Raw genomic sequence first — 17,803 nt, 5'->3', positions numbered from 1 at the left:
CAGCCGACCAGCCCTGCTGGCCCCGGGCAATGAGGGACTTAGCACCCGGGCCAGCGGCTGTGGAGGGTGTACTGGGTCCCCCAGCAGTGCCAGCCCACCGGCGCTGCACTCGATTTCTCACCGGGCCTTAGCTGCCTTCCCGCGGGCCAGGGCTCGGGACCTGCAGCCCGCCATGCCTGAGCCTCCCACCCGCTCCATGGGCTCCTGTGCGGCCGGAGCCTCCCTGACGAGCGCCACCCCCTGCTCCACAGCGCCCCGTCCCATCGAGCACCCAAGGGCTGAGGAGTGCAGGCACACGGCGTGGGACTGGCAGGCAGCTCCACCTGCAGCCCCAGTGCGGGATCCACTGGGTGAAGTCAGCTGGGCTCCTGAGTCTGGTGGGTAGGTGGAGAGTCTTTATGTCTAGCTCAGGGATTGTAAATACACCAATCGGCACTCTGTATCTAGCTCAAGGTTTGTAAACACACCAATCAGCACCCTGTGTCTAGCTCAGGGTTTGTGAGTGCACCAATTGACACTCTGTATCTAGCTGCTCTGATGGGGCTTTGGAGAACCTTTATGTCTAGCTCAGGGATTGTAAACACACCAATCAGCACCCTGTGTCTAGCTCAGGGTTTGTGAGTGCACCAATCAACACACTGTATCTAGCTGCTCTGGTGGGGCCTTGGAGAACCTTTGTGTCCATACTCTGTATCTAACTAATCTGATGGGGAGGTGGAGAACCTTTGTGGCTAGCTCAGGGATTGTAAACGCACCAATCAGCCCCCTGTCAAAACAGACCACTGGGCTCTACCAATCAGCAGGATGTGGGTGGGGCCACATAAGAGAATAAAAGCAGGCTGCCCCAGCCAGCAGCGGCAACCCGCTCAGGTTCCCTCCCGCACTGTGGAGGTTTAGTTCTTTCGCTCTTTGGGTCCACGCTGCTTTTATGAGCTGCAACACTCACCGTGAAGGTCTGCAGCTTCACTCCTGAGCTAGCTAGACCACGAACCCACCAAAAGGAAGAAACTCCGAACATATCCGAACATCAGAAGAAAAAAACTCCAGACGCGCTACCTTAAGAGCTATAACACTCACCGCGAGGGTCCGTGGCTTCATTCTTGAAATCAGTGAGACCAAGAACCTACCAATTCTGGACCCACTCAGCACCACTAGCCACTCTTGGGAGGTCCATGCCTGGTGTTCCTGGCACCCTTGGGCAGGGTGGTGCCGGGTCCTCCTCTGTCCTCCTGCTGCCTGGGATGCTGCTGACCACCTGCCCAAGCTGGCTTGATTCAGGACAGCCGGCAGGAATTGGCCTCCAAGGGTATGTGGGACCCTCAGCCTTTATGAGCACTGGGAGCCCACCCACGCCGACACTTCCATTGGCAATGTCTGGCCTCATTCCTTCTGAATGCCTGTCACCTTCATGCATGACACCTGTGAGCTGGCTCAGGTATGCCGAGGCCAGGGAAACCCAGCCCAAACCCATTCAGGGAGCAGCTGGGACCCAACTGTGTCCGGAAGGCAGGGGTGGAGGCCCACTTGGGCCGGGTGGTGGGTGGGGTGCTCACCTAGCCAGTGCTCCCCGGTGAGCCTGCCAAAGCCGTCTCGGTACGCGTCCCAGCCCCGGAAGAAGTTCACGGAGCCATCCTCCCGGCGCTGAAACACCTGCAAAGGGAAGATGGGGATGGGGCGTTGGCACCGACCATCCCAGGACTCACAGCCCACCTGGGCCCACCCCGCCCAGAGACTCCCCTCACCCTGCTCCTAACCTGCCCTCTCGGGAGGGCAGGGGCCTGGTTGCCCACTTCCCGCAACAGCCCCTGGCCAGGGGCCTGGAAAACAGCAGAGGTTCCAAAGCCTCATGGTGGCTCGAGGTGGGATTGACCAAATGCCCACAGGCCCCCAAGATGGCTCCTCAGAGAGGAATTCCAGGCCGGGCATGGTGGCTCATGCCCGGAATCCCAGCAAGGAAGGCTGAGCCCAGGAGTTCGAGACAACATAGTGAGACCCCATCTCTACAAAAAATTTAAAAATTAGCTAGGTGTGATGGTGGATGCCTGTAATCCTAGCTACTTGAGAGGCTGAAGCAGGAGGATCCCTTGAGCCCAGGAGGTTAAAGCTGCAGTGAGCTATGATCGTGCCACTGTACTCCAGCCTGGGCTCTCTCAAAAGTGGGGTGGGCCGGGCACGGTGACTCCCGCCTGTAATCCCAGAACTTTGGGAGGCCGAGGTGGGTGGATCACCTGAGGTCAGGAGTTCGAGACCAGCCTGGTCAACGTGGTGAAACCCTGTCTCTACTGAAAATATAAAAATTAGCCAGGCTTGGTGGCATGCACCTGTAATCCCAGCTACTGGGGAGGCTGAGGCGGGAGAATTGCTTGATCCCGGGAGGCGCAGGTTGCAGTGAGCCGAGATCATGCCACTACACTCCAGCCTGGGTGACAGAGCAAAACTCTGTCTGAAAAAAAAAAGGGAATCTCGGTGGGGTGGAGGAAAGCCGGCTTTGGGGGCATCTCCAGCACTTTGCTCTGGGCCTTGGTTTCCCCAATGGTCAAATAAAGGGGGGGCAGGGTCTTAATATCTTTTTCCAGGTCAAAACTGACCAAGTCTATCCTCCAGTTTTTAAGAACCAAGAGCACCCCCCACGCACCCCAGGCTTGGCCTCCAGAGCCCTGTCCCTCAATAAGCTCCCCTTCCCCAAAACAAGCCTGGGCAGGGGTCGGGGTGCTGGGAAACCGGAGTCCAGGCGATGGCTCAGGGGAGGACAAGGAGCCCACAGTCAGCGGGGTGTGACTTGGGTACCAACGAGCACCCGGGCTGCCTCTGTTCTTCATTTTAATAACATTCTTGATTTGGGAGTCAGGAATCCCATCGGTTAAATTGCTTTGAAATAAGTACCACGCTGGTCTGGGCCAGAGCTGCCTGGAGTATTTACAGGATCCGCTGACAATCCGTCCCGGCTGGCCTCCCCAGCCCTCCCAGCCCTCTTTCTGTTTAACAAGCCTTTCCCTGCTTTATTCTCCGAGGCAGCTCCCGCGGCCCGGCCGGCCTCCATCTGTGTCAGAGTCTGATGTGTTAGAGATCTGGCTGCGGCACCGGCGAGCTGCCAGTTTCATTACTAAGCAGCCTGATTTCAGTCGCTCGGAACTGCCCGGATGCCCGGTCTGACCCGAGGCGTCTGCCGCGTGAGCGTTTGCCGATGCTCTGAGCCCTGCTCTGAGCCCTCGGGGACGTGTCCGTCACGGCGTTTGGGCAGCTCTGACGTCAGGGAGCTGGAGGGAGATGACACCTCCTTTTTCGTGCTTTGCTACCTCAAACCTGGCCCAGCTCTGAAATCTGAAAGTCCTCAGGAGTGACCGGCTCGGGGTGGAAGGAAATTCGATCAGGCTCAGGGAGATCTGAGGAGCGGTGGAGAGCCGTATTGATGGCCGCATATTGGGACCCTGAGCACGCACCTTTTCAAAGGCCTAATCCTAGCAGAAGCTCAGGCACTCCCCTGAGAAGGCAGCGGGCAGTAGGAGCCTGTTTCCGCAGGAGGAGGGGAGCTAGAGGGACCGGCAGGCCCGAAGCCCCCTGGGATGCCTGGCTGGCATTGGCCGTTGGCTGGGCCTCTGCCCTGGGGACTGGGGACCTGGGCATGCTCAGTGGTGAAGGAGTTCCATAAAGGAGTTCCTGAAGGCAGGGGAGCCCAGTGGTTGTGGATCTGGGTTCCAGGGCCCCAGCTTTGCCTTAGAGAGCCCTGGCAAGTCCCCACACCTCTCCGGGCCCCAGCACCCACGTCTGTAAAGCAGAGATCACAGCCACGCCTTCCTCCCAGGCTATGACCATCCACCGAGAATAAGCTCAGGCCTGGCACATAGTAGGTGTTCAGCAAGTGCCAGCTGGATGGCTAGCCACAGCACTGAGGCCCAGGCCTGGGCGAGGGCTCCTGCCTCCTCTGCTCCTCTCCCGGACTCTGGCCTCCACCCTCCCCCAGCCCTCCCGAGGGGTCTGTCCCAGCCTCTCATTCACACAGATGTTCCACCGAGCACCTCCTGCCAGGCACCAGCTGCAAAAGCCAAGTCAGTGGGTACGAGGTCACGGTTCTGCCCTTGGGGACCTTAGGGCAAAGGAACAGAGGAGACACCCGTGCTCAGGAGACCCCAACCGTGCAAGAGGCAGGACAGACTTGGGGGCTGGGGAGAGAGCAGGTCTGCCCAGCAGGGTGGCCCTGGAGGAGGGGCGGGGTCCTGGGCCCTGTGTCAGCCTGCTGGGCGGGGCAGAAAATGCAGGGAAGTAGGCCACAGTGCGGGTAGTGGGGAGACCCCAGCAGCCAGTGGGCGTGCCCAACCAGGGGCGGGTGAGCTGATGTACAGGTGCCCAGCTGTGCCTCTTCCAAAAGGTTCAGAGGAACCATCCAGAATGAGAGCAAGAAGCCCCGGTAGCCCAGACCACAGCCTCCGAGAGGATCCCCCAGGCTCTGCCTCCAGCGCTCACTCCCACCACTGGGACGCCTGGAACCAATGCTGCCATTTACGTAACTCGCCAGACCCCAGCCCTGCCCTGACTCTTCAGGATGTGGCAAGAGGGGCTGTTCCTGCCCCTGCGTCCCAGCTGATGGGATGATGGGCAGTCGAGACTCAGCTCGGGGGCTGCGTGCTCTCTGCGTGCCCATGTCCCTCCCCAAACCCTTTCCCCGAGCCCAGGCACCCCACCCTTACAGGGCCGAAGCTCGGACACTGGCCAGCGGCCAGGCGGCCGTGAGCAGCAAAAAGGGGGGGCCGACTACATCTTGTGCCCTCAGTCCCACGACAGTCTGGACCTACCCTTGCCACCAGCACCCGAAGGCTAATGTCCTGACACCATGTCCACACTCACGCTTGGTGGCAGGTCCACTGACCAGGATGGCTGTAGCCTTGAGTGTGCCCCTCTACCCAGGCTTCTGGTGCCAAGAGCTGGTCCCTGCACCCACAGTCCTCGGCCCCCTCTTTCCCACTGCCCTCTCAGTCTGGGTGCCAGTTACAGTGACCCCACCATCCCCCAGGGCTCCTCCTTGGTGCCGATCAATTGGGGTGAGCACACCTGGCCCCCTGCCTTTGCCTCTGCCCAAGGAAGGACACTGAAACCACACATGGCCGGCACTCCTGTCCATGTAGCCCGAATCAACGCCCACTTAGAAACTGCAGCAATTGGCCAGGAGCGGTGGCTCACGCCTGTAACCCCAGCACTTTGGGAGGCCGAGGCAGGCAGATCACCTGAGGTCAGGAGTTCGAGACCAGCCTGGCCAACACGGTGAAACCCCGTCTCTACTAAAAATACAAAAATTAGCCGGGCATAGTGGCAGGTGCCTGTAGTCCCAGCTACTTGGGAGGCTGAGGCAGGATAATCACTTGAACCCAGGAGGCGTGGTTGCAGTGAGCCGAGATCGCGCCACTGCACTCCAACCTGAGTGATAAGAGCGAGACTCTGTCTCAAAAAAATAAAAAAATAAACTGCAGCAACTGTCGGCCAACGTGGGCACTTTTAACGTGTGCAGTGACGGATTGCGGACCTGCTCTTAAGGCGCCAAGACACATCTGTGGTCTGGCCTTGAAGAAGTGACCTGCAGACTGACCATGTCCCAGAGAGATGCAGCCGACGTCACCACACAGGCACACGCATCCAGACTCCAGACTTAGCTTAATGCAGAAGGACGTGCATAGATATTTTCTTTCTTTTTTTTTTTTTTTTTTGACACAGTGTTACTCTGTCGCCCGGGCAGTGCAGTGGCACGATCTCAGCTCATTGCAACCTCTGCCTCCCAGGTTCAAGCAATTATCTGCCTCAGCCTCCTGAGTAGCTGGGATTACAGGCACCTGCCACCACGCCCGGCTAAGTTTTTTGTATTTTTAGTAGAGACGGGGTTTCACGATCTTGGCCAGGATAGTCTTGAACGCCTGACCTTGTGATCCACCCACCTTGGCCTCCCAAAGTGCTGGGATTATAGGCGTGAGCCACCGCGCCCAGCCTTAGTGCACTGATATTTTCTATCATGTTCTATTCCACTCTATTTGATTGAAAAAATAACGTTGATCAAACCCATTCAGTTGATTTTGCCAGTGGCCCACGGAGTATGCCCGCAGTTTGGGAACCACTGACAGCCTTTGCCGAGGGCTGTCCTGATTTCTTGCTTCACACCCCAAGTGACTGCCTGTGCCGGGCCCTGTGCTAGGATCTCGGGCTTGGAAACCCTGCCCCGACCTCGAGCCAATGACAGCCCAACGTGGCCTGACTAGTGCAAGTGCCGAGCACAGCCCAGATCATCAGGTGGGTTCTCCCAGCTTCCCCTGCGTGGGGGAATGTTTAGTCTGACTCTGAGCCCAGGATAAACTGCAGCTGTGGCTTTGTATTTCTGGCAAACAGCTTCAGCGACACTGGACCTTGGTAACACCAGATGCCTGGATGTGGCCAAGCACAGAGGGCTTTAATTACACAGCGAGGACCAGTGGGATGGGAGGACAGAGGGAGGAAGTAAGGAAAGGATCCAGGCGTCCACTCCCCCTTCTTTCTGCCCCACCCACCAAACGTGAATCCCCACTGGGCAAAAAGGGGTGGGGAGTCTGGGCGCGGTGGCCCATGCCTGTAATCCCAGCACTTTGGGTGGCTGAGGCAGCCACATCACTTGAGGTCAGGAGTTCGAGACCAGTCTGGCTAATATGGTGAAACCCCATCTCTACTAAAAATACAAAAATTAGCTGGGCGTGGTGGCATGCGCCTGTAATCCCAGCTACTCGGGAGGCTGAGGCAGGAGAATCGCTTGAACCTGGGAGGCAGAGGTTGCAGTGAGCCGAGATCGCACCACTGCACTCCAGCCTGGGCAACAGAGGGAGACCTCGTCTTAAAACAAAACAAAACAAAACAAAATGGAGGCGGGGAGCAAAAGGTAGGGAAACAAAAATTACTGATTCATTTTCAGACCAAAATATGAATTGGTCCAGCTTCGGGGGGCATCTCTCTTGGGTCCCGGCTGGAAAACGATTGAGTAGAAACACTCGCCGTAGCCGCGGCCTCTTGGGTAGATGCCACGAGTGGGAAGACAGACAGAGAGTGTTTTCTTGGTGCGGATTCTCAGAAGCCCGCCGCCCGGCGCATCTTGGAAGTGCCGCTTAGAGGGGCTCTGCCAAGGGAGAGCTGGGCCCACATGGTCCTGCAGATGGTGCTGGGTGGGTTCAAAGGAAGGAGTGACGGCTCTGGACGTGGAGGAAGGAGTGACGGCTCTGGACGCGGAGGAAGGAAGACAGCAGCAGCCACCGACGGCCCTGTGTTGTCAGATGGGGCCTGGGGACCGAGGGAGGCGGAGATGCCTCTGGGCCGCTGCAGCCTCACACTCCACACGTTGCATCCTGCCCAGGGCTGCCTCTGCAAACAGACCCTGACCAACCAGCTGCTGCTTTGCCACTGTGCCCAGAACATGCAGCTAGCGTCCTGAGCACTGAGCTGGGCTCTGCGGTCACCCTAGCATCCGGCCAGTGCCTTAGAGGATGACCACGGCCTTCCCCGCCACAGCCCTGGAGGGACGACTGGTGCTCCCATTAGGCAGATGAGAAGACTGAGGCTTGGAGGAGTGGGCAACCCGGGTGCGCAGGGCTGAGATGGCCAGAGGAGTGGGGATGAGAGTGCACGCTCAGTCCCCGGGAGCTCCCTGGGCTGGCACCCAGGAGACCTGAGTTCTACCCAGACTCCAGCCAACAGGATACGTGGCTTCTCCCCTGCAAAACAAGGGCTCCTGCACAGCACCCCGTGTGTGCTCGGGGCTCACAGGGATGACCTTGGCCCTCAAAGCTCACAGCCCCATGAGAGACGACGCACAAGCCAGCAGCCATAGGGCAGAGCAGCTCCCACCCTGGCACATTCCTCCAAACCCCAGGCTTCAGTTTCCTCATCTGTAAAGCTAGGATTATAAAAGCCTCAACCCACAAAGTTTTGATGAGAATTAAATGTGCTGGTGCACAGCATTCAACAGAGCTTGCTGGGAACCCTGAGAAGGAGTGAGTCCCTCTGCTGGGGCAGTTGGAGGTGGTTATCTGGGAGGGCTCCCTGGAGGAGGACATGCCTGGCTGAATGGCACATTGAGCAGAGCCTTGCCAGCTGGGCAGATGAGCTGAAACCCAAGGAATGGGGGGTGGGTGGGTCCAAACCCTATGAGACTGGGAGAGAGGGTCTCCGATGCCTTAGAACGGCCCCCTGGAAGCAGCAACTGCGGTTTTTCCTAGACTGTGATGAAACTGCTGCAGAAACCAGTTACAGACAGGACTGTGTTGGTTGTGGAGCTGTGGCCTCTCCCAGCCTCCCGGGCTTTCTGATCAGGTGATTCTGGGAGGGGGGCAGAGGGGTCCTGGCAGAGGAGGATGCGTGTTTTTAAAGAACAAAGAACTTGGATGTGTGAGCTACGGCAGCCCTTCAAAGGCAGCCCTGGGGCGGCTCTGCGGCATTCCCAGGAGTCTGGCTTTCCCTTAACTCCTTTCTGGACACCTCTGGGCAGTGCCCCCAGGGAGGCCTCTGGGCTCAGTCAGGAACAAGGCAGAGCTGAGTTCAAATCCTGACTGCCTCTCACAGGCCACTTGACCTCGGACAGGTTGCAGAACCTTTCTGAGTCTGTTTCTCTCTGCATAAGCCCGCGCAGGGCCGGTGGGGAAGAGGCAATCAAGTCAATGTGTAAACGGACGGCGCACAGTAGGCCTAACCAACATCACCACCCTCCCTGCAGAGCCAGCTGCTGAGCCCAGAAGGAAATCGGACCCACTCCTTGTTTTTGACTGAAAATGGTACCCCCAGGCTTGGCGCCCTGCCGTCATTCCCAGGCTTGGCAGTCGGCGCCTGCCGGCTCTTGGCACAGCACTGCCAAGCTGCTGTTTCTCGGGTGCTGAGCCACGGCGGGCGCGGGGCTGGGCCCTGCACGTGCATTGTCCTGTTTCTGTTCAAAGTTTGAAAAACCCAAACTGCTCCCCACGGAGGCACGCTTTCTTTGCATGATGAACGAAGGAAATGTGAGGGTGTTGTCCCCGGTCACCGGTCACCTCGCCATTATGAATGTGTGTGTGCTCTGAGGACCATTCCCCAGGCAGGGTGTGGGCCAGGCAGTAGCGTGGGGATACTGTGGCCCACCAATGTCACAGCAGATCCCCTGCCACCACTGCCTCTGGGACAAGGAGGGCCGGCCGCAGCTGCAGCCCAAGTAGGAAGGAGCTAACATCTCATCTGTTGGACCCCGAGGTCCTGCTGCTCAGCCTCCCCGGCACAGGGGTCCAGGCTGGCACCTGGGGAGGCCCCAGGAGCTCTTCATCCCTCCCCGAGCCTGAGCCTGCTGTTGGGCTCCTCTGATGTTCTCCATGTGAGGGCAGGATTTTCCTCCCGGCCTAAAGAGCTCAGGTGGGGGGATGTGGGGGCTCCTTTCCAGGGGAGCCAATTACAGGCAGATGTGAACTGGCTGACCTCGCACACAGGAAGCACCTGGCGGAGAACAGGGCTGCAAAGAACAGGGTTTGGGCCACTTGGCACCGTGGTGTTGGGGGACGTTGGCTGTGCCTGGGAGCGGAGCAGGTAGGTATACGGTCCTATCATGGCCACTCCAAGTCCCTGCTGAAGGACATGTTGATCTGGACCTCACGTGTGTGACCCCAGCCAGTGACTATGCAATGTTGAGGGCTTGGCAGTCAGGCCTGGGGGGCAGCACTGCCCCCGGCAGATTGCAGTGGGGACAAGACTGTGCGGCAGGGCAGGGAGGCTGGGTGGGGGCGGGGAGCCCAGGCGCTGAGGCTGAGCAGGGGCCCTCCTTCCGCCCACCTGCAGGTACTGGGCACAGCCAGCCCGTTCCCCAGGCCCTGAAAGGCAGGCAAGAGGGCCGCCCCACTGGACAGATGAGCAAGGGGCCCTCCAAGAAGGGACGTGACCCTGGCATCTCACACAGCCAGGGGCGCTAGGGGTGGGGGCTGTGGGCTGGCAATGGCTGGCTTCATCCCACTCGGCACCTTCTGAATAAGGACATCTGGCCTTTCTTTTTACCACTCCGCCTCCCTTTGATTATAAGATGCTACAAGGCAGAGCCAGATCCTGTGTTCACAGGGAACCCCCAGGGCTCAGCACTGACTCCCTCCCAGCCCCGCTCCCCGCTCACTCCTCACAGATGAGCAGCCTGTGAAGGGTTCTGACTTGTCCCCATCTGCAGAGCGGCTCTATATGGTACCCATTTTACAGATGAGAAAAGCGAGACTTAACAGGGGTAAAGCTACACAGCCAAAGGGTGCCAACAGCCATCATCTGGCAAGCATTTAGAGAGTGCCGAGGGTGTGCAGGTGCGGTGCCCACCCTGAGCTAACATGGCCACAGGAGGGTGTGGTCCCTGCCCCTGGGACTCCTGACACGGAAGGGCAGGACCTGTGATGGGGGTGATGATGGGGCCTGAGGACCACCTGCCGCCTCCCCTGCCTTGTCCTGGACCCAAACCTCCTTAAACCAGATAGGCCAGTAGCACCAAGCCACCGTGGCCCCCAAACAAGCCATACCGTCTCCCTGCCCCTCACTCCTCCCACCCCCTACACTGGAACAGGGGTCTGTCCTCTGGGCCCTGGGGCTCCCCATCCCTGGCACAAGTCGGCTTCCTTGTCCTTCTGTCCACCAGGCTGGGAGCCCGCTGAGCTGTCTCGTCGCTGCTGACCTCCCTGGCCCCGGCTTGCTTTAGGCATTCAAGGTTTGAACACGAGAATGAGCGTGTGCCACTGTGGGAGGCCTGGAGGCTGCTGGGTGACCTCGGGCACATCCCTGGCCTTCTCTGAGGCTGCCCTGCCTGCCTCCAGGGATTGAAGGGCGCTGGCGTGATGCCGGGGGTGGGGGGCAGGGGTGTATGAACTGTAAAGTGGCCCTGGGGACAGGCTGCTGAGTTGCACCCTTGCCCACACAGGTCCCTCCGGGAAGCAGGCTCTGGTGAGACTGTCCAGCCCCAGGGTCTCGGGGCACAGTTCCAGGTGCCCTGTCCTCCAGGAAGGATCAGGTGGCATTGGCGCTCAAGGCCTGGCAGTTCGGACAGGGAGTCTAATGAGGATGGATGGTATCCAGGGCCGGAGAGGCGGCAGCCAGCTCCTTCCCAAACAAAAACTGAGTTTCTGACAGATTCCGTGTGGCGGGGGGTGATCCTGACAGATGTCGAGAGGTTCCTGGGAAAAGATGGCTTCTGATGGAGGCCCAAATGGATATTAATGCTCACTGGCCAGGCAAGCACTTCTCAGATGAGAATGGCCTCTCTCCCAGGGCCCCCGGAACCGGGTGTCTGAGCGCCAGGGCTGGCGGGGATTTCCTCATCGACTCCCCTCTAATCGCCCCTGAAGCTGAGGCTGTCGGAATGACCCGCCTCCCAGCCCAAATCCTGATTGACTTCCCGGGAGATTGGCTTCACGTCCACCAGAGTGGAAGACGCATGGCCCGCTCCGGCGTCCTGATCTTTCATTAAGCCTGTCCTGACCCTGAACTCTGATTTCTGGGTTCGGCTGGTGCCTCCTCACTGTTCCGCCCGCCAAGGGGTTCCCAGAAGCAAATGCCATAACTCAGACGTTCTTGGCGTTAGGAAAACAAAAGAGCTTTTATCCCCCAGACGCAGCTCCAGTACATTTTTAAAAGCTCTCCTCTGGAGCTTGAAGACAGGTTTAGAGATGTGTCTGTCTTTGGGGTCTTGTGGGGATTCTCATCTGCGCACGCTGGCTCCTAACATAGCAGGCTCTGCCTTGCTGGCGGACTCGTCCCTCCACTGGCCGCCTGTGCGGGCCTCCCCGCGTCCTGCCTCTGCTGGGGACCGCTGACCCCTTTCAAAACTGACCCAGGCTGCCTGCACCCCTGCCTCCCCCAAAAACTCCCCGCCAAGAGGCTTCCCTCTCTCCTGTTTCTCGGTCACTTGTTTTGTCTGATGTTAAGCCCTTCCCCCAGATGTTTGTGGGCCTGGACATCAATACACCAAAAATAGTCAGCACCAAGATCCCAGGCGAGATGCGTCCCACACTCAGTGGCAGCAGCCCTGGGGCGGTGGGGTTCTCACCGGCCCACCCCCGGGCCTGGTCTGGGGTGTCTGTTCCTGGCTAAGCAGGCCTGACTGGCATCGCCAGCCTCCCAGTCTCTCTCCAGCACACTTCTTCTCAGCTGAGCCCCCCACTTTCTTGTGCTTGCAGTTAAGAGGTCTAAGGATGTAGGTGGGCACCCCCGTTTCACAGCTGAGGAAACGGGGGCTCAGAGACCCGAGGTAAGTTGCCCCAGGTCACACAGCAGGACTCAGAGCCATGCCTGGGGCAGCCTATGGATGACAGGGCCAGAGCGTGGAACCTCCAGGCTCCCCGCCTCTCTGACATCTGCTGTCGGGGTCCCATCGTAGACCTGTGGACTGAACGGTCGAAACACCTCCTCCCCGTCCCTCTCCCCACTGCCCAAGGATGCACACCGCCAAGTCACCTCTCCTCAAGCACAGTCCCATCCCGCCTTCCTCTCTTCAACACCCCCAGTAGCTCCCGACTGTGTGTCCCAACCCTGCAGCCTGGGGCTGGAACGCTCCAGCCTCATCTCATCACGCACCACAAATCCCTCGGGCCCTGCTCCTCAGATGTTCCCTGGTAGCCGCGTTAGGTTGCCCCCCTCCTGGAATACCTTCTCCTTCCTGCCCGCACTCAGAAATCCTCCCTGCTTTAATGGCTCATGAGAAATGCCCCCTTCTCCAGGAAGCTTTACCCGCCCCTCTGCTACAGTGACTTCTTCCGACCCCAATGCCCCCTGGCGTGTAAATTCCTCGGGAGGACTGGGACAGGGGCTTCCCCATCTCTGTGCTTCCCCGGAACCCAGTATACAGTAGGTGCTCAAAAATGTCTGTCCAACTGAAATGAAATGTGAAGCTGAGAAGCCTTAAAGAGCCAGTCCTCCTGGTCTTCAAAGCAGGGTCTGCCCCATTCTCCCAGCACCTTGTGTGGTCCCGCCCCTGCCCTGTGACTGGCAGTTGGGACATCTCGCTCCTGTTTCCCACCCAGGCAGGAACCAGGAGGTGCAGGAATCAGACAGCACTTGTCGGCCCATAGCCGTGGGGGGTCTCTGCTCCTCCAGCCACACTCCTCCTTTCTCTTCTGCACACGCGCCGTGTATTGGGTAGTTCAAAAAGCCAGGCACCCGCACACATCAGCCCTGGAACCCACGTTAGCAACAGGTTCCTGCTGCCATGTGTTGTCCTAGGCCCAAACCCCAACTTGCCTAGAACCCGCCCCACCCCCTGCTGGAAGAGCCACAGCTGGGGATCTCAGGGAGCCCAAGGTGGCTCCTGCCTAATGTCCGCTCCAGAGTGGGTACCCCAGGGTCAGCTCACAGAGTCCCCTGTTCCCCTCTTCTGTAGGGGTGGGGTCAGGCCAGGCAGAAGGGCACCAGGGCAGGGCCAGTCCACAGATCCATGGTGGAGGGCTGGGCAGGAAGCTGCTCGGAATGCCCGGGTTCAGGTACACAGCCTCACGGTCCCCGGTGCCTGCCCTGCCGCCCGCCCAGCCTGGGACACTCACCGTCCAGCCGCCGCCGTCCGTGCGCATGTCACAGTACACCTGGAAGCCGGCCGGGTAGTGGGTGGGAAAGACAGAGTAGACGCCATCGTCCTGCTGTCCGCTTAGGAGGACGTCCAGACAGTCTCGGGGCCGGGAGCCTGAGGCAGGCAAGGCCGTCAGGGTGGCTGCGGCCCCAGCGCGTTCCTGCCCAGCCCCCTGGCCAAACTGTCTGTCCATCGATAACGCATGTGGGGTCCCATGGGGTTGAGAGAGCACTGGCCTTGGAGTCCGACCTTGGCTCTGCCACTCCCTGCTGTGGCTGGGTGAGAGAATCACCCTCTCTGGGACTTACTTTCCTCATCTGGAGAATGGACCGAGAGGGCTTCAGCGCAGGCCACATGGAAGTAGGGTCGGGCCCTGGAGTCTCATGGCTGGGGAACCCTCACCCCAACTTCCCCGCTCCCCAGAGCTGGGACCCGAGGCACCGGAGGAAGGCAGCCCCTGCCCCACTCACCAGTGGCACAGCCCCGGGGCCGGGTTCCCCGGGCAGGCGCTCTCTGAAGGTCGGCCTTGTTGCGGGGCCGGCCCAGCCCCCGGTCCCTCTGCAGGGCATCCAGGATGTCGCTGACGGAGTTCACCAGGTGAGCCATGTGGCCCTGGCTCTCAGAGAGAAGCTGCGGAGCACAGGGGGTGAGCCGAGGGGGCAGGGGCTCTGTTGGGGGTGGGGTGGCGCACATAGCAGGTCACTGGCCAGAGTGGGCCCTCTCCTGAGGCAGAGGTGGGCTTCTGGCTCAAGGCCCCGCCCTGCCCTGCCCCTTGGGTCCCTGTCCAGGGTGGTCTGAGGGGCCAGCCAGGCTATGATGGAGCCTGTGCTCTGGGGCCTCGAGGGCTGGGAGGGCCGGGGAGCAGGCGGGAGGGGAAGGAAGCTCCAGCAGGCACCTGCCACCCCTGCTGCCCCAGGCTGCGTTCTTCGGCCATCTCTTCGGCCCAGGGAAGAGTAAACTGGAGGAGGCCGTGCCAGGCGGGGAGAGAGCGCCCCGCGTTGGGCAAATCCAGCTTGAGCCCAACACGTCCACTTGCCGGTTATATGACTAGGGGTGAATGTCCTCACCACGCCTCGTCTCCCCTGGCCTGGCCAAACTGCTATGGGGACCAGTGACAACACATGGGAGGTGCCCAGCACAGCGGCAAGGACCGGCCGGGTACTCAGCACACCAAGTTCCCACAGCACCTTCCAGGCTACCAGACATCCCCACCGCTGCCTCTTCCGATCCCAAGCAAGGCTGCTGAGGTAGGAGTGACTGATCTGCACTTGACAGAGGGGTGCCCTGAGGCACAGCCCCCCAGGCTTCTGGACCAACAAGGCTCCCCCGTCCCACCCCCACTCCCCATGCAAACATCACTCTGAGTTTCTGGGGCTCTCCGATGTCCATGACCTCACTGGGTCCCCCACCGCGCTGCAAAGAGGGAGGACTTAAGGTTGTCATCTCTTGTGACAAATGGAGAAACTGAGGCCCCAAAAGAGCGATCCCTGAGAGTGAAGGATGGCACTGGGGGCAGGGACCAGGACTCAGGCCACTTCCCTAGGGTGGGCTGGCAGGAAAGGGGCCCGGGGCTGTGTTCTTGTGTAGGAGACCAGGGTCAGGGTGGGGACGGGGCGGTGGTTTGGACCCAGGTTCTGGTGTTGACTGTCTGTGTTTTGACTCCAGTCCCTCCCCCGTTCACTAGCTGCGTGACCCCGGAACAGTGTCCGAATCTCTCCATGTCTCCATTTCCTTGTAACCCAGGATAATGAGCCCTGTTTCTCTGAGCGGGGGGATTCAGGAGAGCCTGGGCTAGGGAGCTCAGCCGTTGTTCTCCATCCTTCACCCGCGCCCCTCCCTCCAACACAGCCCTGGGGTTGGAGCTTGGCAAGCGCAATGCTGTCCCCCAGCGCCTCTGCCTGTGTTGAGTGCCTGAAGGGTCTGAGGTCTCTTGCCCCCACCCTGGGCTTCAGGAGGCTGCAGGACCACGTGGAGGGTGAGGGGGTAGTGGGCAAGCTATAGCTGGCCAGCCAGTGAGCATGGAGCCGGCTGGGTCTTTATACACCTAACATGTCACTTGCCAGATAATAGCCCATTCGTGGAAGGAAAATAGAAATATACAGTGCCAGCAGTTTACAAAATATGATTCCCGGCTCGTCCAGAGGCAGGGGCCCTGCAAAGCTTTTAGTCTCCCTGTCAGTTTCCCCTCTGCTGAGCAGGCGATTCAGTGAGGGCTGAGGCCAGGGGAGACAGGAGCAGAGATGGGCAGGCAGAGCGTTTGGGTTTCACGGCAGCATCCTGTAGACGAGCTCCATTGGGCACGCCCCACAGAGGGACACAGGCAGCACACCCCAACCGGGGCGGGAGGGAAGACGGTAGGTGGGGGCCGCCCTGCGATGTGTGTGCGGCAAAGATCACTTGGTTAAGTCACACCGGTACTGCCCATTTATCTGAGTCAACACGGCCACAACGCACTAAAAAAAACTCAGGCACGGCCTCCTCCCTCTTGCTAACGGGCAGGGAAGACCTCTGTTTAAACCAGCAGATGATTAAAGCTGAAAATGTACATATAAACATGCCCCGAATTAATGGGGAAGTGAGTCCCTGCTTGCCGAGCCACAGAGGCGCATCAGGGGAGGGCTGGACAGCGCTTAGAGGTAGTGGTGTCAGAGCTGCTGTCCCCGGCACTGCTTAGCTGTGTGAGCGAGCTTGCACAGGCACCTGCCACTCAGAGCCTCAGTCTGCCTCTCCATAAAATGGGATAACAAGGCCGGGTGTGGTGACTCACACCTGTAATCCTAGCACTTTGGGAGGCCAAGTTGGGTGGATCACCTAAGGTCAAGAGTTTGAGACCAGCCTGGCCAACATGGTGAAACTCTGTGTCTACTAAAAATACAAAAAAATTAGCTGGGCGTGGTGGTGTGTGCCTGTAGTCCCAGCTACTCAGGAGGCTGAGGCAGGAGAATTGCTTGAACCTGGGAGGCGGAGGTTGCAGTGAGCCGAGATTGAACCACTGCACTCCAGCTGGGTGACAGAGCGAGACAACCGTGTCTCAAAAAATAAATAAATGAATTAAAATAAAATAAAATGGGATAACAAATGTACCAACCTCCTGGCATTATGGGGCTGCAAAGTGCCTATTAACGCAGAGCCCAGCACATGGTATAGGCCTATCACTCCTACCAGAAAAGGGATTTTCGGCCCAACACAGTAATCTTAGCACGTGGGGAGGCCGAGGTGGGTGGATTGCTTGAGGCCAGGAGTTTGAGACCAGCCTGAGCACCATAGCAAGACCTCTCTACAAAAAAATTTTAATTAAAAAAATTAGCTAGACATGGTGGTGCACACTTGTAGTGCCTGCTACTTAGAAGGCTGAGGTGGGAGGATTGTCTGAGCCCAGGAGGTGGAGGTTGCAGTAAGCCCTGATCGTGCCACTGCTCTCTAGCATGGGTGACGGAGTAAGACCGTCTCAAAAAAAAGAGAAAAAAAAAAAAAGAAAAAAGAAAAGGGAGTTTTCAATAGTGGCATGGTGGCTCCCTATAGGTTTAAATTTCAGCCCACAAACAATTTCTACTATAATAATAAGGAGACGTTGATGGTGCAGACCATGAGTATCCCCCACGTGACAGAGCCAGCCAAGCCCTGTAGCCAGGCGCTCCGATATCCCCTCAGCATAGATTGTGTTATGCACATCTCACGGGTGACAAGACCCAGCCCAGAGAGGGGAAGCAACCTGCCCGGCATCCCAGCTCTGCGGACTCAAACCCTCAGGGCAGAATGGCTCAGCTCAGCCGTGACCAGCAGGCCTCAGGGACTACACATGAGAATCAACCCCGGCTGGGGGGCTGCAGGGGGTTGGGGATGAGGCCCAGGAACTTGCCTTTTCCTTTTTTTGAGACAGAGTCTCGCTCTGTTGCTCAGGCTGGAGTGCAGTGGCGTGATCTCGGCTCACTGCAACCTCTGCCTTCCGGGTTTGAGCAATTTTCCTGCCTCAGCCTCCTGAGTAGCTGGGATTACAGGCGCCCGCCTGGCTAATTTTTGTATTTTTAGTCGAGACAGGGTTTCACCATGTTGGCCAGGCTGGTTTTGAACTCCTGACCTCAAGTGATCTGCCCACCTCAGCTTCCCAAAGTGCTGGGATTACGGCATGAGCCACTGCACCTGGCCAGGAAGCTGCCTTTTAACAAGCACCTCTGGCGATTCCAACCCAGGGTGCCTGCAGGCACAGCTTTGAGAAACCCACATCTGTGCTGATCAGCTGAGGGTCTGGGAAGCTTGGAAGGGAGG

The 17,803-nt window shown here is 58.9% G+C and overlaps 1 protein-coding gene across 2 annotated transcripts in view; it reads right to left on the bottom strand.

Annotated features, from left to right (window-relative positions):
* FIBCD1 (fibrinogen C domain containing 1) overlaps positions 1–17,803 on the bottom strand; it is a 39,059-nt gene that overhangs the window by 10,007 nt on the left and 11,249 nt on the right. For both annotated transcript variants that reach the window (XM_034929303.2, XM_057298624.1), the window contains exons 4-6: positions 14,008–14,167; positions 13,515–13,651; positions 1,554–1,650 (exon numbers count right to left, since the gene is read on the bottom strand). In XM_034929303.2, coding sequence (XP_034785194.2) covers positions 1,554–1,650; positions 13,515–13,651; positions 14,008–14,167 — 394 coding nt within the window. The remainder of the gene's footprint in view (positions 1–1,553; positions 1,651–13,514; positions 13,652–14,007; positions 14,168–17,803) is intronic.

This window comes from Pan paniscus, chromosome 11 (assembly GCF_029289425.2).
Source record: "Pan paniscus chromosome 11, NHGRI_mPanPan1-v2.0_pri, whole genome shotgun sequence".
Taxonomy (NCBI): Eukaryota; Metazoa; Chordata; class Mammalia; order Primates; family Hominidae; genus Pan; species Pan paniscus.
This window is presented reverse-complemented; position numbering and strand designations above follow the sequence as displayed.